The sequence below is a fragment of the Triturus cristatus genome, chromosome 7, assembly GCF_964204655.1.
Source record: "Triturus cristatus chromosome 7, aTriCri1.1, whole genome shotgun sequence".
Lineage (NCBI taxonomy): Eukaryota > Metazoa > Chordata > Amphibia > Caudata > Salamandridae > Triturus > Triturus cristatus.
In genome coordinates this window covers 1,010,584,077-1,010,610,660 of record NC_140590.1, presented here as the reverse complement: position 1 = coordinate 1,010,610,660, position 26,584 = coordinate 1,010,584,077, and the positions used below count along the sequence as shown (strand labels likewise).

The 26,584-nt window shown below is 44.8% G+C and overlaps 1 protein-coding gene across 8 annotated transcripts in view; it reads left to right on the top strand.

The window, feature by feature from the left end:
* LOC146811006 (uncharacterized) overlaps nt 1-26,584 on the top strand; it is a 1,023,327-nt gene that overhangs the window by 480,084 nt on the left and 516,659 nt on the right. For all 8 annotated transcript variants that reach the window (XR_014965769.1, XR_014965768.1, XM_085614480.1 and 5 more), the window contains one exon: nt 24,823-24,942. Coding sequence is in view for 6 of the 8 variants with exons in the window: in XM_085614480.1 (XP_085470606.1) it covers nt 24,850-24,942 (93 nt within the window). In the remaining 2 variants the exon portion in view is untranslated. The remainder of the gene's footprint in view (nt 1-24,822; nt 24,943-26,584) is intronic.

Below are 26,584 nucleotides of genomic sequence, written 5' to 3'. Positions count from 1 at the left end.
TGCTCAATTGCAGTTGAAAAAAGCTCTTAAATTTCCCAGATCGACGAGTCAATATCTCAACAAGACCAGGTTTTTACCTTTACCATTCCAGTATTTGTAGCTCTGCTCTTTGTAAATTATGGGCTACAGGTATCACAATTTCAAACTGGACGAGCTACTCACATGTGGATCAGCTCAAGAAAGCTCAGTAGTTTCTGCTTTTTTCCTCACCTTCTGCATGTTCGACTGATACTCTTAGAGGATTCCAGTGGCTCTGATTTTAGAGGTGGGCGAGCCAACAAATTAACACAGTTAGCTAAACTTGAGTCAAGCAAAATTTCAGCTTTGGCTTTAAGAGCCCGTGCAAGAGACGAGTCCTGAAAATGTTTGGCATGTAAATCATACAACAAAGACGTTGGAATATGGTAAGCAGTAAAATTATTTAAAAATAGCATCATTCTTACCACACCTTAATACATCAAATTATGTCTCTGCATCATGAAGTATTTATGAAAAGTGAGAGGTTTTAAGGAGAAACTGAGATACATTCCTGGCCTTGCTGTTATGACAATGCTATTAGTAAACTAAGAGGCAAGTCAGTTGTCATGTGTACTCTATACATGGCCTAAATCTTGATTATACAGAGCGCAACATTATAGTTTATTAATTCACATATTTGAACGTACTGTGATACGTGATAATGAAGAAAAAAAAGGAGGTGTAGTGACAAAGTATTTGCCTAGGTTTACACAGCTTGGTCAATCAGGGTATCTGGGACTGATCCCAGATTTTCCACTTAACACTGTGCAATTCAGCCACTAAACGGATATCTCACCAATTTCAAAGGTTAATGTGCTGGCCATAATTCTTCGAAAATGAGATGATTTCAGAGCATAGAGAATGGGCAGAATCCACATTTTTTGGGGGCAGTTTTTTAATAGCATAAACATCGCCCCTCCAGATATGTGAGTTCTTTACAACAGACACAAACTATCTACAGTTTTTTTAGGTCTCGGCTGACCCAGCGCATGCGCTGGACTGGCGAGACATTTTGTAGGTGGGTTTAGAAAGTGCTACCCACCTCTTTGTGCTGGCGACAAGCTACAGTGCACGATGGCGTGCACAGCTGCTCCCCGCATTCTCCCCTCCCTTCTCGCCAAGCCATCTCCTGCGCCAGCCTTCTGTACCATACCCCTCTCTCGCCCGCTGCTGCGTGCGTCATCGCGATCACTTTCGCTTTTAGAGTGATCGCGATGAGGGATTGTCAGTGTGTAAGGGGTAATTTAGAGTGCCCACCCCACTCTTCTCTGTGGTCTGTCTACTGCTATAACCCTGCCTCCTTCAATCCCCTCTGTTTCCCCTTCTCCTGCCCGCGAGCTGCTCTACATTCTAGACCCGCCCATTCCATCTCCTCGCGCCTCTTCCTGTCCATGTCCTCATAGCCTCGCCCTTCTTCCTCATTCCCAGTGCTGATCTAGAAACACTTTAATACGCCACTTCCGCCCTTCTCCAGCCTCACATCTTTGTGACCCCCCCTCCCCTTCACCGTTTCACACTCCGCTCGTGCCCGCACGTGCTCTGTTCACACACTGGGGCCAGCTTTGCATGTTCTCAGCTGACAGGCGTCCTTTTCCCACCACAACATAAGCTGATTACGACGGGAACAAGGCGCATTAGAAATCTGTCTGTTTCATCTCTTTTCTTTTGAATCCCCCGCTCATGCTGGACCCCTCCGTGTTACTTAAGTTCACTTAAGTAAATAAATATTTTTTGGTGCATGTAAAATTGATTTTTCAGCCTCTACCGCACAGTGTCCTTCATTGTTAGGAATATATGGGCTCCTAAGTGTCTTTGTACGGCAAGAGCCTCCTGTCTTTAGGAGCTATGGGGCTGTGAGTGCATATATTTCGTTTTATGTTAATCTCAGTACGTAATGGTGCCAGCGCAGAGATAGACAGCACAGTGTTGATGCTATGGCATTTAAGCTGCTTCACATTATATTTAGCACTGAAATAAAAATGTGTATTCGAAAAGACTAAAGTAAGCCATTTTATCAGGGAAAATGCATATTGCCAATTTACTGAGTGCTAGCTCAGCCTAGTATTTGAGGTGTTTTCATGTTGCCCCCACATAAACTCAATGACTGCAGTACCACTTGGGCTCCAAAACCTTGCCTCCTACCCTATTATTCTCCCTACGAATTCCAGGCAAATGAAGTTCTCTGGCTTTACACGTGCTCACAACTAATTAGTGATTTACTTCAAAACTAGCACCAAAAACAAGCTGAAATCATTCTAATTTACCTTGAATGCTCGCTAATTTTGGGGTAACACCATATATCAACTCTGTTGTATCAATAAGCAAAATTCCTACGGGGGCAGAGCGAGGTTCATGTTTTTGCCCAGGGTCACCGGGGAAACTGCAGTCAGCGCCGTGCTTGCTCAGGCGATAACATCAGTCTGGGTGATAAAGAAGCCATCTTTCCCTTAATTGAAGGCGCACTCGGCCTTTACAGCGTTCCTGACCTTGAATGCTGTAGCGTCGCTCTCTAGTCTTCACGCATGACGTGATGACGTGGAGCGCGGCGGCCATTTTGGGTGCCGATGTATCGCGCCAAGCCCGCGAGCGCGCCAGACGTTCCCTGGCGCTTTCCCAATGCTAATGTTGTGTAAAGCCTCAATAAACCTATACTTACCTGCTAAGATCCTGTGTATGGGCTGTTCTTCCAACCCCCGGTTCAATACATTACAAATGGCTACGAGGGACTGGGACCAATGAAGGAGAGGACCGAGAAGCGCATGAACAGGGGATACACGTGGCCAGGTGCTCCGGAGCCATGGAGATCGACCCCACACAGGTACACATAGAGGGAGAGCGCGGCAGAGGGGACGCACAGTGCCTCGGGCAATAAAACACGTGGCAACACACACCGTGCTCGCAGAGGGCTACCCCTAGCCACTCTGTCAAGAGGTCCAGACCACGCGGCAGGGAAGATCGGCACCACAGACACAACCAGCCACAGCAGCACCCTACAACGCTGGAAGTGCTGGCGCTGCGGTCATACGTGGGCACACTGAAGTGGGGCGAAGTGACGCCCAGAAAACAAGCACATAGGCACAAGAACAAAATCCTCCACACGGCGTAAGACAGAGGAAAAAGGGGGAGGCCCAGGCAGAGCAAGGCAGTGGAGGCGGAGCGGCGGTTCAACAGAGCCCCCTACGCCGGCAGAGACAAAGCACGCCAGGCAGTCCGAGGGGAGAAGAAGAGTCACCAAGAAGGAGTGCGGAAATGTGCGCCCAACCATCCTCACTCACCACACCGATCCCCTTCCTACCTAAACCGGGAGACCAGTCGATGAAATGGGAGGATTGGAGAGAATACTTTATGAACTATTTGGAAGCTCTGGAGGACGAGTCTGCAGAAGCATTCCCCAGCAAAAGGAGAAAGAGGATATTGCTGCACAACCTGGGACCGGAAGGGATCAGAGTATTCCAGAACATAGTCCCCACGCCGAAGCAGGCAGCGGATGATGACGTGTTCCAGCACGCAATAGATGACTTAAACAAACACTAAAGACCAGCGGTATGCACGGCCATAGACAGATACAACTTCCAACAACGGAAGCAAGCAGAGGGGGAGTCCATAGATGAATACGTAGCAGCGTTAAGGAAATTGGCAGTCACGTGTAAGTTCGGCACATTACACGATGAATTCATCAAGGACCAAATAGTCATGCACACCACCAACTCGACGATACTGGACACATTATGGGCCAATGGAGAGGCGACACTGAAGGAGGTTATAGCCATGGTAAAAAAGTCGGAGCTATCGAAGAGATGTGCGGAAGCGGCAAAAAAAGAGGCTGCCCCTAGGCCCATGGTGAATAAAGTCATAGAAGCAGAACCACCAGAGAGAGGCAAGGGAGCAACAGGGGACACGAGGACACAGACCAAATGGATGCCCAGACCAGCTCCGGCGAGGAAACCGGGCACCGAAAGCAAGAACACCCAGCGTATGACAACCGATGTCCGGCCTTCAAAGCCAAATGCATGTTTTGTGGGATAACAGGGCATTACGAGAAAGTATGTCGCCGCAAGCAAAAAAGAATAGCCATCAAGTGTGTCGCACAAGAGGTGGAGGAAGAAGGGGAAAATGAAGAAGACGACGACAGTGTGCTGTGCATAGACGAACACGTACTAGGCATCAATTGTAACCGCTCCAAGAACCCCCAATGCGACCTAGTGATTGGAGGTGTACCAATACAGATGGTAGCAGATTCTGGATCCCCCTACACCATATTACAACGTAATGTGTGGGATAAACACTTCAAGAACCACCTAGCTGACCACCTGGAGCCCCCAGACATTCGCCCAGTCACATTCACAGGAGACCCTATTCCCATGGTGGGATACCGCTGTCTGAAATTTGAATTCAAGGAACGAAGTGCCAGGTGCAAAGTATATGTGGCAGAAAAGGGCCCTTCGGTCCTAGGGTGGATAGACCAAGGAGGCCTAGGAATACAGTTGAACCCAGGTGGTATCACACAAGTCCTGATGACCAGCGATGCCCAGCGGCCGGATGCAGGAAAGCTGAAGGTAGAGTTTCCCACCATGTTCGGAGGCAAAGTTGGCAAACTAACAAAATTCACGCACAGGATCGATCTCAAAACGGATGCCAAATCGGTGTGCCACAAAGTGAGGAACATCCCACTGGCGATCAGAGAACAGGTACAACAAGAACTTCACAGCTAGAAGAAAACGGCATCATAGAACCGATAACAAGTGCTGAGTGGTTGGCTCCATTGGTGGTGGCCATGAAACCGAACGGCAAAATACGCCTGTGTGTGGACCTGAGGGAGTTGAACAAAAACATCATAGTAGAAAGGTTCCCTCTGCCAAGAATAGACGAGATACTAGCAAAAACCAAAGGGGTGAAGTGGTTCTCAACCATTGATCTCACGTCAGCCTACCACCAGATCGCACTGCACCGTACCTGCAGGAAGTTGACATCCTTCATAACTCCCTTTGGGTGCTATCAGTTTCGCAGGATGCTGTTCGGACTGGCCTCGGCGGCAGCCGTATTTCAGGAACTGATGCATAAGTTGTTTCGCGAAGTAGAAGGAGTACAGTACTTTCAAGACAACATCCTAGTAATGGGCATGAATAAAGCGGATCCCTAGAGGGTTACGCATAGCACTACGACCCATGCTGTTTAAATTCAATAAACCATTTATGACTAAATGGTTCGCAATTCTTAATAAGTGCTCTTTAGACCTTATTTTACTGATTATTGAAGAACTGTCAGTAATACTTAAAGAATTGGAAACTGAAATCAAAGATCTGAAGGATGATCTTTCACAAAGACTGTCATCTGACGAACTTCAGCAAACCCTTAAAGACATTAATGACAAACTAGATGAACACGCAAAAGAAGTTCACGATCGGAAATTGCGAAGTTTAGACGCGACACAATTGATTACAAACTAGATGAGGTTTATACCTGGGCGGAGATGTATGCCCAGAGACGCACCTTTAGAAAACCTGACGCATCCACCTCCGAAGAAAGCATAGCAACTGAGCAAGAAACACTTCCTACTCGTACCCCTCTTGCTACAATTGTCACAGAGAGTACACCTTCCACCAGTGGCACAACTAAACAGACGTCTTTTTTAGAACTGGGACGCACCTCCAACCATCCACCAGAAGAACCACCTGCAGGCAGAACCAACGAAACAGGAGGGGACAAGGCCTAAAAAAAACCAACAAATGGAGCAAGACGGAATCCCAGGCGGAACTAGTTATGAACATCTCTAGTGTTAAGTTAAAACCTAATGAGCAGGCAATACTAAACAAGGGCATGTCCTTTGTGCCGACATACCAGACTAACGAACTTGAAACTGAAATCTCATTATTCAAATTCACGCGCAAACTCAGATTACGGTGGTTTTTCCACCACATAATGCAAGATCAGCCCACTGAACCTGTTTCTGAGACTCAATCTCAAGTATTCAGACCCAAGAGTACTTTTATGTCACCAATTGTCTCACAAGGCCATCGATCTTTTTGAGACATTGGTTAAAAAAGATCTTGCACTTATTCATCAGAGAGAGAGTGACAAAAGTAACTTAACCAAAAAAGAATGGGCTACATTAAGAAACTTAGACCAACTAAAGAATTTAACCTTTCAGCCAGCAGATAAGGGTGGTGCTTTGGTAGTTATGGACACCATATACTATGAAGCCAAAGTGGACCAACATGTTCTAGACACGGATACCTACATGGCCCTTGACACAGACCCTACCTGCACCTTTCAGGCGACTCTATTACAAATCTTGACCAAAGCTAAAGATCTGAGTTGGATCAGTGAAAACACATACAAATTCCTCATTACTGATTATCCGAAAAGACCGCATATATATATGCTTCAGAAGATGCATAAAGATATGGTGAACCCTCCTTTCCGCCCCATTGTGGCTGGTTGTGGGTCTTTGCATGAACCATTGGGAAAATTCATAGATTATTTTCTTCAACCCTTGGTTCAGAAGTGGGTCACATATGTACAGGATACTACAGACTGTTTAAACAAACTACAACAGATCACATTACCCAGTGACAACGAGGTGCTACTTGGCACCATTGATGTCACAGCCCTTTATACCTCGATTCCGCATGGTGAAGGCATTGATGCAGTTGAATGGATGTTGCTCAGACATAATTATGAAGTATCTCTCAACATTTTCCTGCTCGAACTGTTACAGTTCAGCCTATACCACAGCTACTTCACATGGAAGCAACATTTTTATTTGAAGAAGACAGGCACTTCTATGGGCTTTACTGGGGCACCCACGTATGCCAATATTTTTATGGCAAAATTCGAGGACACAAACGTTCTGCATAACAAGCTTTGGACTGATCATTTACTTCTGTACCTTAGGTACATTGATGACATTTTGATCCTATGGAGAGGTACCCAACAGTCGTTGGAAGGTGCTATTGCAATTTTGAACGATTGTCATCCACACATAAAATTCACATACTCCATCAACTCTTCCACTATTAACTATCTGGACATCCTTATCGAGAAAAAAGGCACAACTAGATTATTCAAAAAACCAACCGACAGAAATAACGCACTCCATTACAATAGCTTTCACACCCTAACCCTGAAAAACCACCTACCGTTATCCCGATTTATCAGGGTTCGAAGAATTTGTTCGGATGACAGCCAAGGGAAATCAGACATAGAAACCATGTCTCAGCAATATTTGGAGAGGGGTTACCCTACATCAGTTCTAGAAGCAGCCAAACAGAAAGCATACAGTATGGACAGATCGCAGCTTCTCAAGAAAACTGTTAAACCTGTTTCCAAACGGGAGGTCTGTGTTTTAAAATATTCCACAGCCGCTACGTCGATCAAACGGTGCATTCTTAAACGATGGGAGATCATTGAACAAGAACATGATTTTAAAGAAGTTTTTTGTGCAACACCCATCTTCGCATTCTCCAGATCCAAAAACATTAAGGAAATTCTAGCCAAAAAGAGGCAAGAATCTGTCAATTCCACTCGATTAGGCATGAGAAAGTGTTACAATTGCGGACACTGTGGCAATGTGATGGTTGGTGATACATTCACACATCCTCACACGGGCAAACCTATCAAGCTAAAACACTCTTCTGATTGTAACACAGCAATGGTGATATACGCCATCAAATGTCCTTGTGGACTGGTTTATGTGGGGAGGACCACCAGGAAGATAAAAATAAGGGTGACCGAACATAAAAGCTCCATTCGCACATCCAACATGAAATCCTGTTTAGCAGCACACTGGTTCACACATAAACACACCATACCTCAATTACGGTTCACTGTTCTTGAACAAGTATCGGTACTAGCACATGTTGACCCAAACAAACATTTGGCACAAAGAGAAACTTTCTGGATTCGTTTTTTGAAAACCCTAAGCCCGTGTGGTCTGAATGATAAAATTGAATTAATTCATTTTCTCTGATAATATGTGATTGTTAATAGCTAGCTGCTAATTAACACATTTTTTCACATAACTTTCTACATTTCATTATCCTGTTTGTATATATGGAGATTTGAAAAGCGCGGATCGATTACAGAAATGTTTAGATTTAATGTGTCTTTTTGCTTATGAGGTTTCTTTTGTGAGTTATGTTCGTCTATTTTATTTCATCTGTGTAGTTTTTTTCACACTCTTATACTCCTGTCTTTTCAGCTGTTTTCTTTACCCTCTTGATTCCCCATGGTGTACTGTGGTGTTTACCTCTTATCTCTTTGTATACTCTCCAGACGCTTTTGATTCACATCATTATTTGTACATGTGGCTTTAGTTTTCGTACACTCGATTTGTTTTAGATTTATCTGTTTTTACACTTTGAGCAGTTTCACTTCTCAGATCAGTCCTCTCTCTATGTTAGGCACATACTGACGTACGTTACGTAGTCCTTTCTCTATATTCACTACGGCATCGCTTTCGCACGGTTACACATCCTTGCTGCTGTTACTTTGAGCAAACTGAACCCCGCGGAGGAACTGTGAAACATATTGATGCAGGTAACTGAACACAGTGCCATGGCACTCACTATTTGATTAGTTCTCTAGCAGAGATAACTTTCGGTAACTTATGGACTCATTGCTGCCCTCATTATTCACACAGACACCTACGATACATCGTCACCGCAAACTTCCGGGTTAGCGGTGCACTCTATGTGCATGCGTTTGGCAAACAGCGGTTAAGTAAGTGGGAACCCTTTACATTCTCTACGTTGAACACTTTGAATCTTTTTGGCCTTGGATGCCAGACACCTTTAGGTAATACCTCTGTTTGTTCCCCTTGATTCCTTCAGTATCGTCAGTTGGTAACAAAATATTCGTGTTTGACACTTTCAAGTGTTCAGAGACTTTCGGAGGTGAGCCCTCCCTTCACATTTATTTGAGGATATCACTTTATATTGGTGTATTGTGGATTAGTGGAAATTACGTAGACGCTCACTCTATCTCTGGCCTTTTACACTGCTGCGTTCATGTGGTTTCGGTGGCCCTTCACAATAAATCCTTTTTGATGTTTTTTCATGTTTTTTTCATGCTTATCACACGAAGTGCATTTGGGCATAAATGTGAACATTTGTCTGCATGTTTTCAAGTGCTCTGTTTCAAAAAAGTTTTGTTTCAGATTACCGATTGTTTTTGTTTTATTACCAAATATGTAATTGGCTGGTATAATACTGGATGTTAAGGCTTTAACAATGTTATATGTGTAATACATTACTTGCTTTTCACATTATACTTGTTTGCATCTCAGAAACTAATTTTATATATGAATTATATACATATACACATGTATTCTTTCAGCATTCCCCTGACGAAGGTTTTGATACCGAAATGCATTGGGACGCCATGATGTTGTTTTGAAAGCATTTATTCTTTTGAAATTTTCGGAACAAGAAAATAAAGAAGATTCTTGACTTCTGCTTTATAGACACTTGTGAAGTTTTGTTTGAAGAGCATTGACACTCGCCATGTAATATGAACTGACCTCTGACATCGCAACCTTCATGAGTTCTATTTCGTATGACAACATTGTATTTGTTTTTCATTTGACATTGTTTTTCATTTGACACTGTCATTAAATGTTTGGACTACATTATCATACGCAATTCATTGTATTAGTATTCTGATTTATTGATTACTTGCTCAAATCTAGCTACATTGAAAATTTGCACCTTACAGGGCTGGTGTATAGTGCGCCTTTGTTCAAACTTCTGTTTGAAAATTCTGCGTTCATGAATAAAGCTGACCACGATGCCAAGTTGTCCAACGTTCTACAAGTCCTGGAACGCAATGGACTCACGGCAGAATGGGACAAGTGCCGGTTTGGTATGACGTCTGTCACGTACTTAGGGCATGTGATCAGCGACCAAGGCATCAAACCCAAACAGTCCAATGTCAAGGCGATATGTGAAGCACCACCACCAAGGAGGAAGTCAGGTCATTCCTAGGCATGGCCGAGTTCTACAGCAAATTCGTACAGCACTTCGCTATGAAAACACACCACTTGCAACAACTTCTACGGGACAAGACCAATTTCGAGTGGACGAAGGAAAAACAAGAAGAGTTCCAAAGTATAAAGACGGACATCAGCACGGCCGTACCTCTGTGTGGATACGATCAGCAAGCCAGATCCGTATTGACAACGGACGCTAGCGAGCGGGGCCTGGGAGCAGTCCTAATGCAGGAGTTGAAAGGAGGAGAACTGTCCACCCTCAGCTTCGCATCTAGATCGTTGTCGGCCACGGAACAGAAGTATAGCGTGATAGAAAAGGAAATGTTGGCAGTAGTCTGGACCATGGAAAAGTTCCGCCAGTTCCTATGGGGCACGAGATTCAAGTTGAGAACAGACCACAAGCCCCTGGTCAAGGTCCTCACGTTGTCAGGACATGCTACGGCGACACCCCGCATCGCGAAGATGATGTTGAAATTATTAGACTATAGATATGATGTGGAACACATCCCAGGACAAAAGAACAAAGTAGCCGACTACCTCAGTCGAGCATCAGCCATGGAGGAAGCTCCAAGCACGTCCGAAGAGGAGGATACCAAAGTGGCGTTCAAGGAAGATCACGAACGCGTGATAAGTGAACAAGAGTGGAAGGAAGCGTACGAGACCGACACAAACATAGGGGTAGTCAAGCAATGCATACTAAGGGGATGGCCGGAAAAGAGGCAATAGGGGCGGCGCTCAGAAAATTCTTTGAAGTAAGAGAAGAGTTGTCAGTTTGCGACCAAGGGATCTTCCTGAGAAGAGGAGAGAAGGTAGCTCCCCCAACAAGTTGATCCCGCATCTTCTGGCTCTCATCCACGAGGGTCACCTGGGCATCGTAAAGACTAAGCTGAGGGCGAAGCAGATGTACTGGTGGCCGGCGATGGACAACCAGATAGAAAGGCACGTGCAAGAGTGTGCCCTATGCCAAAGAGCGGACAAGTCTCAGAGCCTGATGCGACCACCCTTAGGAAAGTATGACAACCCTGAGAACCCATGGGAGGACCTATCGATAGACATCCTGGGTTCGATATTGGATGGCCAGGGAATCCAGAAATATGTGTTAGTACTCGTAGACCGGTACTCCAAGTGGCCGGAGGTGGACGTACAAGAAGACATGGACACTGACAAAATATTGAAGTTCCTAACGGCTGTTTTCCTTAGGGAAGGTATTCCACGCTCCCTCCTAAGTGACAATGGGCCTCAATTTGTATCAGACAAGTGGAATGCATACATGGGAAGGAATGGTATTAAGGTTAAACACACATCCATATACCATCCAGCAGGAAATGGACTAGCCGAGAGGTTTAACCGAGTCATTATGGGGTCCGTAAAATCAGCGATTGGGACTGGAAAGGACTGGGAGAAGGAATTGAAGAGCATGTTGTGGGTGTATAGGATTACCCCGACCAGCACGGGATACAGCCCCTTCAAAATCCTAAGGGGTAGAGACCCATTCACGAAAGACAATGTAGCATGGAAGGAGCGCACCATCACGAGCAAGTGGTCCCCTGCAGTAGTGCACCACAATCTAGAAAAAGCACAAAGAATATACACGGAACACTACAATAAAAGAAGAAATGTCAAGGAGACGGAGCTAAAGAGGGGAGAATGGGTTTGAGTCAAACTAGCCCAGTTAAGGAGAAATGGGGACAGCATTTCAGCGCACCCTTGCAAGTGGAAGAAGTTTATAACTGGTCAGCCCTACTGACCGATGGGAAGGTTTGGTCACAGGACAGGATGTCCAAGTGCCATAAGATCAAGAACAGGTGATACCTCCCCAGACTCAAGGGACTGAAGCCAACCCGGTGGACACAAGCACAGGCAGTCCCGGAGAAAGAGAGAGAGATGCAGAAGCAGAAGTAGGGAGCGACCTGGGTGCCTCGGAGCTCTCGGAAATCTACAGTGGATCTTCCAGCAGGGGAGTTCCCCTGAGTACTGAAGGTGGGGAGGCGAGAAGCTCCCAAGAGGGGACCGAGCACACACCTGGCACCCCAGTGAGACGCACCCGTACCGGAAGGACAGTGGTAAGACCGTCGAAGTATAGAGACTTTGAGATGGGAGACGGGAATGAGTACGCACGCAAGTAGAATGTATCTTTAATTGAAAAATGTTTATCCGTAAAGAAGGGAGATATGTAGCGTCGCGCTCTAGTCTTCACACATGACGTGATGACGTGGAGCGCGGCGGCCATTATGGGTGCCGATATATTGCGCCGAGCCCGCGAGCGCGCCAGACGTTCCCCAGCGCTCTCCCAATGCTAATGTTGTGTAAAGCCTCAATAAACCTATACTTACCTGCTAAGATCCTGTGTATGGGCTGTTCTTCCAACCCACAGTTCAATACATTACAAATGCCTATGATTGTTCGGTCATCCAGTGTGCCCGCCATTGCTGGAGCAAACATTTATTTTTCTTGTCTATCTCACTCTCTCTCACACACCATGCTCTCAGTACGACACACACACTGCTGTCTCTCACACACACACTGCTGTCTCACACACATACTGCTCTCACACACACACTGCTGTCTCACACACACACTGCTCTTTCTTACACACACTGCACTCACACACTACACTCACACACTGCACTACTGTCTCACACACTGCAGTACTGTCTCACATTTATTGTCTACTGTAAACAGATTTAATCTAGATCTGAAAGAGCCAACTGGAATGTGGACTTTAAGCGAACATTTGTGCCGAAATTTAGACATGGAATGAAATACACCAATGACAGCATATAGTGTATAGGGCTTATTTACCTTCTCACAGATATTTCTGGAGCCTTAGGAGAAATCACTAAAACAAAATGATGTTATAATAAATGCTTTTCCAAATATAGCCCTGGTAGGCACCACAACGCACTACCAATTCCATGTACACCTCCAGTGCTCTCACTACACGTGAATTTCTTCCTAATCACGATTGCTTAAAGATGGGAACAAATCCCTTGGCCTAATCTACAAGGGGCTCTTAGTCGCGGGCCCTTTGCTAAAAATATGCAGTCCTCTTACTTTTTAGTGGCATATGCTTCTCACCTATCAAGCCTGTGCCAACATTGTGAATGGATTTTAATATTTCCAGGAGCTACAATAGATGTCACTATGTAATACAGGTTGAATCTTCTGGCTGATTTGACTTCACTGCACTTGTTTATTTAAGTCTCCCATAGTCAGCCAAGTTGCGGGTTAGTAAGGGCCTACTGAGCCTTGCAAGCATCATCTAAATTTAGCAGACTAGGGTCACAACATCCTTGGACATTACAGCGTATTAATACGAGTGCGCGGCATTGTTGATAAGATGTTCAGAGGGATAGTAATTGTTCAAAGGTCCAACCTCCGCCCTCTTTCCTCAGGCAGGATATTGTTGGAAGGATTTCCAGATTTATGTCGATTAAGCAGAATTTTGATTTCTTTTAAAAATACGTTATACACCTTTATATTTGGGACTCTTTACTGTATATTCAATATGAGAAAATATAGATGTTTCATGATCTGTCACGTAAGAAACTCAACAATAAATATATGGATTCCATTAATGGGGAAAGACTAAATATCACTGTACTCAAGACAAAAATGTACAAATTAATTTATATATACTTTAGTAACATTTCATTTACTCTACGTTTATAACTCAAACAAATAAATTACACGGGGAAACATTTTTGTTCACCCTTTCCAACACTGCTTCCTTAGTTTTCACAGTTGCTCTCTCCCAGTCCACTAAATAACTGGCCAAGCACACACAACCACACACACACACAAAACCACACACACACAAAAGAACCACACACACAGCCACACACATACAACCACACACAAACACATACACACAACCACACACACATACTCAACCATACCCACATAAACACACCCAACCCCACACACACAACCACACACAAGCACACACACACAACCACAATGACACACACACACAACCACACACACAACCACACACACAACCACACCCAACCACTCACCCAACCACACACACACTCAACCACACACAACCACACACATAAACACACCCAACCACACACGCACACAACCACACACACAAGCACACACACAACCACGACACACACACACCCACCACATACAACCACACACACACAACACCACACACACACACATGCAACTACACACAACCACACACACACTCAACCACACACACTCAACCACACACACACAACCACACACACACAACCACACACAACCACACAAGCACACAACTACATACACACACACCACACACACACACCACCACACACATACAACCACACATACAACCACACACATACAACCACACGCACACCCAACCACACACGCACCCAACCACACACGCACCCAACCACACACAACCACACACACACAACCACACACAGTTTTTTGAGCTGTCAGCATAAATACAATGTCACCAAACACGTTGAACGCCTCGGGAAAGTTTGGGAAGTCGCCCCCAACTTTGAAACCACTTGCTGTTGCAGAGTGTGTGCTATACACATGGCAATACCTTGACACAGCGGACTGTTGCAAGGAATGCTTTAAGCCTCGGAGGCTGACAGACCTCAATCTGTGCATTAGTTCACCCCTTCTTGGCGCTGCATGAAAACCGGGTGCCCACTGTCCAGCATGAAGTGAGACACTGTGATCGGGGCTGGAGATGCATCTTAGCCATCTGCTTAGAAGATTGTGTTTCATTTATGGCATTTAACATAAAGGAGCACTAGCAACGCTGATAAAATGGATTTCATTTTGAGTAGTGACTAAAACTTTTAAAAAGCCTGCAGTACTGAAAAAAGCATTTGCAATGCAATAGGTCTCGCATTTGCAAAAGTTTAAGCTATTGGCATTGTTCATGACAATGCCTTTTTTATATATTTTATAAAACAAACACATAAATAAATGCCATCATCATTTACAATGCCAATAGCTAGTGTTGCATTATTATTAGCCATGCCAACTGCTCACACTTTTATAATGCGAGACCTATTGCATTTCAAATGCTTGTTATTTTCTGTTATTGACCTTGTTTTGGTTGCCATTAGGACTTTTGCCCTGCTAACCAGTGATGAAGTGCATGTGCTCTTTCCTAAAATATGGTAAAATTGGTGTATTCCTGATTGATACTTTAAATTTACTTATAAGTCCCTAGTAAATGGTAATACATCCCCCCAGGGCCTTTAAATTAAAAACATAAATACCATTAATAGGTCTCACCACTCATTGTGCCACCCACCAAAGTTGCACTTTAATAAATGTCTCAGGTTGTCAGTCTGTAGATACTTTGGAGTTGATGTGATGCTCACTACTGGTCAACCTCTTGATCGTTTCACTTCTGATTGTAATAATCAGCTCGAGCGAGGGATAGAAGGGAACAGCTGGGAAGGAGACCTAAAAAGAAAATGATAAGATTATCTTCAATGATACCACCACCCTAGAATTGACATATCATTATATATATCTATGTATATTTTCATCAATACCTGAAAAAACACATGACATTATAATCCAAGATTGTTCACAAGACCATGGAGACCTAAATCATAGATTCCTCTTGTTTCTGACCCCCTGTTAATAGGCAAAATGAAAACAGCAGAGAATTACTCTATTAATAGATTCCTTCGTGTGTACTTCATTAGATTCTGAATAAATTCCAAGGGCATCAAACGGAATGTCTTTTTCTTGTATAGCTCAACCTCAATCAAGAAACAGGATTCCGGAAAGTATCAAGGACAAGTAACAAAAAATAACCTAAGATGGAGGGCTTCTCCTCACCCTAATGTATCGTTATCCAAATGTATCGTTATCCGAATGGTATTGTCAGCCCATTGAAGCCAATTATCACACAATCTTTCACAAGGATCGCGTCTCAGCTGAGACTCTACTATCTGCTGCCGAATAACAAGGCAAAAATTGCAGAGGAAATTCTCCACCCCGAGATCGGCTGATCTTGAACTTTGAACGCCGACGCGTTCTTAACACTAAATCAAAAGTTCAACGGCAGCTTATACTGATCCCATAGCAAAAAATAAAGAGCATCACAGAAGGGATTCTAGCACTTGTAATCCCATATCAAGTGTGTAAAAGTGCACTGTTACCAGAGAACACACAAAACTCTGCAAGAAACCTAACCGCAACGAAGCCTCACTCCGCAGCTCCGTTTCCTCACACTGCTCGAAAATAATCTGCAGCCAGTGTTGCCAGATTTTTAGACCCGTCCCAAGCCCAAAGCCGCTCAAATATAAGCCCAAAAAAAGGCCAATAAGACCAGTTTCAGCCCAAAAACCAGCCCAAATTAGCAAGTCTCCAATTATGCACAAATTGTCCTCGGAAACAACTTTAGCGACAAATATACATTCTATTTAATATACAGATGGTGGGAGGGTGTTAACTGGGCACCTGCCTTAATGCTATTAATTTTTAAGACCAGTTCTCACTGTGACTTCTAAGAGCCCCTGCAGCTCCACTCTGCCTATTGCTTAAAGATTCAGCCCCCCCCCGAAATCAGCTCCAGTTCGAGCGGCAAACAGTGTGCGTCAGTGCGCTCCTTGGCATCAGCAACGTGGTGAAGCACAGAGTGTCAGATCCATGCCAGGACAGTGGTAAACAGACGCACGCGGTGCTGCCAGCAGATGCGTGAGAGGTTGGGTGGCCCCTGCACAACCATTTTCGAAGCTGGGCTGGCCTACGAACAACCGATGTGGTCCGTTTTGGTTTGGGTGTTAAAACACTCTCTTTACCTACGTCAACTTACTGGCATCTATCAATATTCATCACTTCCTACAAATAGGGTGACCAACTGGCATGGGTGCAAATTCAGGACGGTGAGTGTAAAAATTCAGGACAAAGGGTCAAAATTCAGGACAAAAATTCAGGACGGGAGGTCAAAATTCAGGACAAAACTTCAGGACAAAAGGTACGTTTTACAGACACATCACAGGAGGTCGCGTAATAGTGTATAAGTAATTCCATCTATATCCAAACATATTCATCCATTTGAAAACGTACGTATCTTTCCATCCATCATTTCACTCATCCATCCCTCCATCCACACTTTCACTCATCCATTCATCCACCCTTTCACCCTATCCATCTGTACACTCATCCATCCACTCTTCCACCCAACCATCTACTAATCCATCCAGCCATTTATCCACTCACCCATCCAGCCATCCTTTCACTTACTCATCCATCCACCCAGTTACTCATCCTACCACCCAGTCCCCTTTTCAGGCATCCATTCATCCTCCCTTTCTCTCTTCATTGACCCTTTCACTTAGCCATCCTTCCTTTCTTCGATCCACCCATACTTCAACTCATCCACTCATGAATCCATCCATTGACCCTATCACTCATCCATCCTTTCACTCATCCATCCACCCATTCACTCACCGATCAGCCACCCTTTCACTCATCCATCCATCCTTTCGCTCATTATCCATCTATTCACCCTTTCATTCATCCATTCGCCCTTTCACTAATCCATCCAGCCATCCCTTCACTTACTCACTCGCCCACCTTTTCATCTTAATTATGAGCTGAGCCTTTGTCTGCAGAGTTGCAGACAGAAGAGGCCCATCAAGAATTTCGCCCTTGCTGTTTTCCTAAAGCAAGGGGTGGAGTGGGGGAGGGTTCACTGTGCACCTGCACATAGACAATCTGAAAAAGTGGAAGTCATGAGTCATGCATGATGCACAGTGCCAGGCCATGAGGTGATTGTGACATGGTGTTTCCAGGGTTTTAAGCGGGATGAAAAAACTGGGGGTCTCTCCAAAAGGCGTGTCTGATGTAATTAATGGTGTTGCTTAAAACAAATAAGCTAAAAATCTGTGCTTAGCATTGTGTGTCGCCGGACTGGTATTTTGCCTCTTCTGTCACTTCATCCAGATATATATCACAAGTAACGTTACACCTACATCAAGCCAGAACTATTTGCTTTGTTAATGGTTGTTAGTTGCATGAAATAAAAATGCAGCAACCATGGCTTCCTTGAATATAATATTGAAACTGCACTTTTCTAAAATGATGAGATTGAAAGAACTCTAGGCCCTTCTTTTCAACTTGTTTCACCAGCTTCTTTGAATTAACTAGATTCTGTACCAGCATTGGCGTGTTTGCACATTCCTTTCATCTGCCCGTGGGCAAAGTGCAGCCAGTGGTCTCGAACTCTGTTCCTCAGCTGGCGCCCCGAACTTAAAGTTGGCGCCTCCTGCAGGACCACAGCGGTGCTGTGTGTGGGTGAGCCCGGCCGGTCTCTCGCTCGGCTGCCCCACAGCCTGTCTTTCCCTCCAGCGGGCGGGAGTCGCCGTCTGCTCCTTCAGTTGACAGGCAATCACGGCCTCTGACAGTGTCGCTGGGGTTTCCACGTTGCCTCGGATAGGTCCAAATTACGGACGGTCTGTGAAATTTATGGACGGTTGGTCACCCTATCTACAAATGCACGCGCCCTTAATTCCCTGCCCCAATCTCCACTCTGTCTATTGCTTAAAGACTCAGCCCCCCCTCGAAATGTTTTCTTACACCCACCCCCCCCCCCCCCCCCCCCTGAAATTTTCGCCTCTGCCTCACTCTAACTCACCTGAGGTCGGGCGTCGAAGTCCGGACTAGGCAACTGTGGGCGCCGCCGGGCAGCCTGCTGCTGTGCTGCGTGACTCCAGGCTGTGCTGTTGACTGGTGGTGGGCTCACTGTCAATGGGCTGGCTAGCCTGCGCTGCGCAGAGAGCGCTGCCTGCGAGCACCGCCCCCCGCCGCCTGCTGACTGTGGCCTGGGTGACCAGTGGACCACAGTGGGCGGCAGCAGCAGTGACACCACGTGCGTCCGACTCCTCATGATGATGATGATGATGATCATGCGTCCACCGTTGAGCCGAGTGCTGCGCCGAAAGTAAGAGCTCACTCACGTCACTCAGTCCCAGCATTATATGAGAACCGCAGGGGCTGGCCAAAAAATGATACTCAGGGCCGTCATTGGTAGCGTTTTCGCGTGCTACTGGATTGACAGCCCTGGGGGACCCCCACATTGGCCCGCAGTGCCCGCCCACACAAGTTGACAGCAACAACAAAGCTAGGTGACCCCTCTGGGTGGTGCGTGCGGCGGTGCAGCACGCATGTGCAAAATAGGAGTGAGTGCACCTACGTAACAAGTTAGCGTTCTGTACAACATCACGTACGCCATCATGGTCATGATGCATGCCTGCTGGCTGGCTGCTGCTCTAGGGTGGGCGGGGTCATCATGTGCGCACAGGCAGGCCCAGGATCGGACCTCTAATGAGTAGCAGTCTCTCAGCGCGCGCTGCACTCTCATTTGCCACTGACAGTGACTGCCACCACAACGCCACGGACTCCTCGTGGTCGGCGCCCACCCAGGCCAGTAAAATTGCGCACACCCTTTTAATTCTAGCCCAGAAAGTAGCCCCCGCCAGGCATGGATTTTTCCCGCACAACTGGGTAAAAAGTCACCCAATTGTGCGGGAAAAAACCCAATCTGGCAACACTGTCTGCAGCGAGGGGACTGCGGACATCCCTCTTATGGTTCCCGGACAGACCTTCTGCCAATAGCAATTGGGAAGAAACAGGAAGTACAATGCGGAAACCATGGGTGATATGAATGACAGCATGAAGCACAGGAGGTAATACACAAAATCAGCGGCGGCTTCTCCGTTAGGGGGGAGGAGCGTTGCCCCACTAATTATTAAACCATTTAAACTTTAAAACTTTTAAATAAAGTACAAATTTAAAAGTTTGAAAGTTAAAATGGTATTAATAATGTAACCTGGGGCTCATGTCGTGCAGGGCCGGTGGCGTCACTCATGTCACAGTTACATGATGAGCCCAACGTAGCAATGGCCAATCAGTGTAATGGCTTATTGTTAAGCTATGCAGTGATTGGTCATTCTGTTGTTGCTGAGCAAATCGGGCAGCCACCCTTCCTAGTCTGCACAAGTAGAGAGAGAGTGAGTGACTTAACACATAGTAAACATCTGTTCGGTTGCTGTGCCAGCATCATCGACATCCTGGGTCGGTCTCCATCCTCTCTTCTTCATAAACTTCATGTTAGTCATCCACCCCTACACTTTAAAACATTCGCCGACTCTCTGCCACACAAATAATCCAGTTTGAGATTGCTTGTGTAGCAAATATTGAGCGATTTACAAGCAGGGCCTTGCTTTTGTGTTGTCCTTAATTAAAAGGTATGACCCGGCCGGCACGCGCCGTAATATCTCAGAGTGTGGCTCTTCCTACCAGGACGTTTTCCTGCAGACTAAAAGAGTGAAAAGCAAAAGCTTTTCTGACCCCCCCTCTGTGGAATTCCCTTCCGATGGAAGTTTGCATTGAACCGAACTACCTAAGATTCAGAAATGATGAAGCCGAGGGGACCGGAGTCCAGAGAAGGGCGCGCATTCTGAAGAGCTCGTTTCTTATTCCTGCTCATCCCTTCTCGCGGCACCTCATTTCCTGAGTATCTGCACCTCTCTACCCCCTACTTACTGTGTATTAACAGTTTATTAGACACGCCACTTACTAGCATTGCTTAATTTGGAACATGAATAAATAATGTAACATGGCTGACAGGGCTGACGACCGGTGCAACAGTAAAGGAGTGAAACCTCTGCGTTCACATCATGTCATAATTTTAGCAGCCACTGCTTTTATTCTCCATGTAGCGGCACACTAGTTCCGTCACACGAAGAGCCTACAAACTTGAATCAATTCATCACAACGACGGAGCCAAATTCAAACAGCTGAAGTGCCCATAAAGAGAGGCCAGAAAGCAGGGGGGCAGGAAAGTGAGAAAATGGGAGGATACATAAGAAAGGGAGCACAAGTGATTTGAGGAGCAGGGAGAGGCGGAAGAAAGGAAAAGGGAAAAGGGAAGGACACGTTCACAAAAAAAAAGAAGCAGAGAAAGGAGAGAGAGAATATGGTAAGCTAGAGCGAGAAGGGATATATCTCATGAGTAATAGACAGGGAGAATACTGATAAGTAACGGAAAGGGGTAGAGGAAAGGAGGCCGAGGAGACAGAAAAACGAGACAAGAGATGCATACGTGACTGCTCCCATACATGCCATTAGACCCAACAGCAGGGAGACTTCCTCTTATTGCAGCGAAAAACTGCTTCATTTTGGCTGTTTCACGCCTGAATATATTTAGGTGTGAGAGATGAGTGCATGAAGTACACTAGGAGTCCGAGTCATGATCCCTTGAGCAGTGAAATGTCTGCGTGCTCGCTGTTCTCTGTGGCGCCAGAGCTAATGAAAGGGGTGCCTCGGGGTACCAAACCTGCAGGACCTCTTTGCGGCTGAGCTTGTCTGACTGCCCTTTTTAGGTCGAGCCTAGACAGCGCATGCACCGTCGCAAGACCTGTAGTAAATACAATATCGAGGGTAATTTCTCCTGCCGCTTGCCATTTGTTAACTGGGGCATTGCTCTTGTTAGCTGGCTTATTGTTGCCTGTCGATGCGATACATCACTTCCCTAACTACAGTTTTCGTCCGCTCTCGTGCTTCATGTGTCTCCGAGGGGAACTTTCTTCTATGATTTTTCCAGCCCGACATGCTGATTTGCAGGATGTCACACTCACTTGCATACATAATTAGCACGGAGCTAACCACGAGCGCCACGCTGTTAATCATACATAATCAGCACGCCGCTCCTCATGGGTTCATTTCAAAGTCGACCCCGCAGCACCCTCCGTCCCTGGGCACCTGCTTTTACAATACTATGGCCATACAATCAACACGCCCACAGCCTCCTCCCGCTGTGCTTTAATACAAGTGCATTTTTACATTGACCGAATATATGGAAGCATTCAAGCGGCTGACGGATGCAGTGTAACTAAAACATTTTTAATTTTTCTTACACAAGGTGCTATAGCTTTAATACGGCGCACTCTCGCCTTTCTTTTGTTCTGCACTTGGCAGGCAAACATTGTTTTTTTTACTTGAAATTGACAACACAGGTGCTGTTCTGTGTAGCCCAAATGTGCCTCCCCATTACTTGGGCCACAGCACTAATTATTTGCTGTAACTCCCGCTGGCTTTCGCCGTTGCTCTTGTCACTGCTTGTTTTCCCCTGTATCGGGCCAACCCTCATCCTCCCTTACGCCATACCCCGATGCTTCCCCCAGCAACTGTCTTCGCCTCTTTCACCTAGTAGCCCAGCCATGAAGGAGAAGGAAGGAAGGATCCGCCACTGTGAACATCCCCTTGGCTCGGAAATCAGTCCCCATTAATATAACTGTAGAAGGCTGCAAAACGTGTGTGTTTATTTAATTAGCGCTTGTGTTTTCAGCTGATCCTCGTTAATTGCTTTAAGCTAACGAGGATCATCTGAAAATCCAACCGCTTGCAGCTTGTTTTCAGCCTATACTCACCCCGCCCCTCCAGTCCCTCTATCCACCGTCGCTGCTTGCTGCAACCGGGGAGATCTGCTGTGTGTCACTAGTGCATGTGTTTTCTTATAACACAGCCAGTCTCTTCCCGACCACTGCGCTTTGTGTCATGAAGCCGTTTCATAAAGCCGTGAAGCGGGCGCTGTGTTCATAAAATAAAGGTGCACGCCCACTTCCTCCGACCTTAAAAAGGCTGTTCCTGGTCAGTTTCCATGCCCATCAGTGCTGTCCCCTGCACCCGACAGCTTCCTGCGCTTCATGTTTGAAGCCATGAAGTGGCGCTGTGTTCATAAAAGAAAGGCGCACGGCCTCTTTCTCCAACCTTAGCTTTGGTGCCCATCACAGCCGTGTCCCCACCGACAACTTCCTGAAGCAAACTATAGGGAGTTCTAACTAGTGCAGTGACTTCAATGTAGTGTGACGCGCCAATAGCACCACACTATACCATGCAACTCAAGAGGCTGAAATATGTGCTCGTCTAGTTAATATTATATGTTGTTTAAACAAAAGAGGCATACAGTGGTATATCTTCAAAATACTTGTGATCTCTCAACACTACTGGAAATGGGACAGGCGAAGGGGAAGGGCACCAGGCAACCCGGTAGGGCTGAGGCTGTTCAGAAGAACTTAATCACGTGTGTTTAGCCTCTGCTCTGCCACATTGTCCAAGGTCGTTCTCTTGCACATGTACAAGTGAGTACAAAGTCTCGTGCAAGGACACTTATCAGAAAGGAGAACTTGCTCAAGCTGTTTTAAAGTTACAAGGCAACATCAACAGGTAAACAGGGTATTCTTTTCTGGGTTTGAAATTTGTAAAAATCTAAATAGGGATAAAAATACACCAAAAGCACAAATGCTTTACACTTGTCTATCGGCAGACCACCAGTTGATTCTCTGTTTGCTTGAAGTTCAAAAGTGTGACCCCATTCACCTCAGTGGACATTCAACGTGTTTTATTGTAACTTGTTTTTTTAGTATGACAATAAAGCCTGCACTGTGACTTTAGGACTTTCTTGATGCTTTCTCCCACTGCCAGGATGTGTAAGGTTTGATCGCATGTGTGCGAGTTTGAGTTATTGGCATTGAAATGACGATGCCTTTTATTTATGTTTTGGTTTGTAAAACATAAATAAAAGGCTTTGTCATAAATGCGAGAACTATTGCGTTGCAAATGCTCGTTATTATTATTATTATCATTATTATTATTATTATTATTATGTGTAATTTAAATAAACTCTTTTCTTTTGTAGTGTGTGTTTTTTTTTCTATTGACTCAGAGTTTATTTCAATTACACTTAATATTGACGGTTATTTGTGTGGAGTTTGACTGTGCCCCTCGGCTTGCACACATGTATTTATAACACCCCCAGCTCTTGTCGATAGCGCTGAGCGTGCAAGAGGGGAAAGTGCCTTCGTATTTAAATGCAGGGCACCTCTCGTCGGTACCTAAAAAGAGCGGTCTATGCCCCGGGCACAAGCCCTTCACATGTCCGTACTAATCCATGAGAGGGGCGCAGAGATGATAATATGATGTGAATGTGACAAGCCAACCCCCGTGTCTCATGAGCTGTTCTCACACACCCGACTCAAATATATATCTCCATTTAAAAAAAATCTTCCCAGAATCTTGAACAAAAAGACTCAAAGTCACGCTTTTGCGTCCAATGTTGCACATTTTTTTAAAAAAAAGCACATTAAAATGCAGCCTTTATTTAGTACTCAGGAGTCTGTGTGCGTGGTTTATATAGGGTGTAGTGTTCATGAATCTCTGCAGTGTTCGTGTGTACATGCGCACGCACGCAGCCTGATGTGAAGCAGCCTACGCACAGTAGAGAGGTGCGTCAGGGTACAGTAAAGCACTGGCACTTGTGAGCTCAGATGATGGCAGGAAGCTGTTCATAGAATCAGTGCCCTCATAGATAAGAGGAGTGTCAGAATGAAGTACAATGATGCAGGTGCACTTGCGAGTACAATTTCTGGAGTGAGCGGTGCATGAGCGGTGCCCTCAACTATATGACTAGGTTTGAAATAGCACTGATAGCGTGGGGTACTTGCAACAGAGTATGCATCCACCAATATGCAGCGATGAGTAGTCGTCACATGAATAGCTTGACAGAAAAGTGATGCCTGAGGGCCTTGAGCCGGGCAAAATACTTTGAATTTAAATAACACAGCCATATAGAGCTCACAGTCATATCAAAGTGCAAGTTGTCTTAAACCCATATAAATAAAGAAAACACATGGTGCTTTACACAGTCAGGTAAAGGCAAAAGCTTGTAGAGTAAACACCACTGCTTGTTATAATTTAGTGTTACAGTGAAACGTAATGACGTCTATGTGTTTGGTTGACGCAACAAAATGTTGTTATATTTTGCTTTTCAGGAAGAGATCCAGGCATACTGGGCCAAAATGAAGAAGCTTTGGCGGGAGGAAGAGGCAGCTCTATATGATGTTCCCTGCTGCTCTTCGTCTCCTCCACCTTGGAAAAAAAGACCAGTTAAGGTAAGGAAACTGATGCTATATTTTTTAACGTTGTAGTGACGGGCTATGTAAGTTATCTACATGGTGGGTGGAGTCTACATGCACATCAGTATGAATTTGAGGCATATAGCTGTGTAATCAATATTAAAGATAGATTTGAATGTTGAGCGCTCGATTAAAGACAATTAATTTGCTCAGGTATAATAACGGCTGGTGTAAGCTTTCTGCTCCCAATGTTTGACTTTCTGTTTTCCTCTTTTTAATTTGAAACATTCAACCGTCATTGGATGGAATGTAATAAAAGCCTTTTACACAAAGGTTGGTTGGCTTACAGGATGTACTTCAACAAATGTTCTGTTCTGCTTCCCCTGCTTGCTGTTTGTTGGTGAAATTCCTTGGCCAAAAAATGGAGTAACAGACTTGAAGCATTTGTTAGGTAAAGTAAAGAAGCATGCACACACAAAAATCTATATGGAAAACCTGACGAGACTGGGAATGTTGGGAGCCACACCAATTGCAGCCCACATATGCGATGTATACCGCAAAACAATAAAGAAACACAATGAAGCAGTTGATAGGAATAGACACATACTTTCAAAAATAATTTATTACATTTGTTTCTGTGGTGCTTTTGAACTGGCATTATGAGGGCATGATGAATCTCAGTGTTCCTCAAATCCTGGTACATTCAGAGGCCTTGTGGATTTAATAGCAAGCATAGAGCGTGAAATTGAAACACATCTAACAAGTGCTATAGTCTTCAAGGGCACCTCTAAAATCATACAAAATGAACAGCTTGAATGCATGCTAAAGATTGTAAAAAGCAATATCATACTAGAGTTGAAAAACACCAACTTTGTTATAGAAAAAGGAAGGTGCACCAAGAATAAAGTCTGTTTTCTCCAAGTATTTCCAAAATGTCTATTTATTGTAGTGAATCGTAAAACTTGGACATCAGCCAACGCGTTTCGTTCCACTGAGGGAACTTCATCATGACTGAAAACATATATATAAAACATCATGTAAATCACAACATCCATATTTACAAAACACACTATTCAATAAGTAATATATACACAAATAAATACATATATATTACAATCACATACATTGACATGCTAATAGGACCCAATTACAAATTCTAAAAGTTCAAATCCCCGTATATGGGGAAACAGGTTTGCAATGTAATTTTTTTTTCACATTACAACTACAAATGACAACGTGAATAAAACCATCAACACAGGTGGAACAGACATTGTATTGAGAGATTTTGATTGCCATCATTTCCTCATCTGTGCTGACAGGAAGAGATTTTGGTTAGAGACAAAGGGAACGAATAACTCAAAAGATAAACTAAGAAAAAGGGAGAGAGACAGAAAAACGACAAAGCCAAAACCAAGTGACATGTCCTAAATTCTAACAAATCCTAATATCCGCCCAAGTGAGTCACCGGATGCAAAGTGAATGTATAGTCAACCATACCACAATTGTATAAACACAAAGCCACAGATCTCACCTCAAAGGACAATTTTAGATGAATAATGAGTCCACGTTCAAAGTCACAGATTTCTCAATATGAATAAATGAACTTCGTCCACATTCCTACCATGGAAAATTGCGTAAAATTATTCAAATATCTGAATTCAGATATGATATCGTTAGA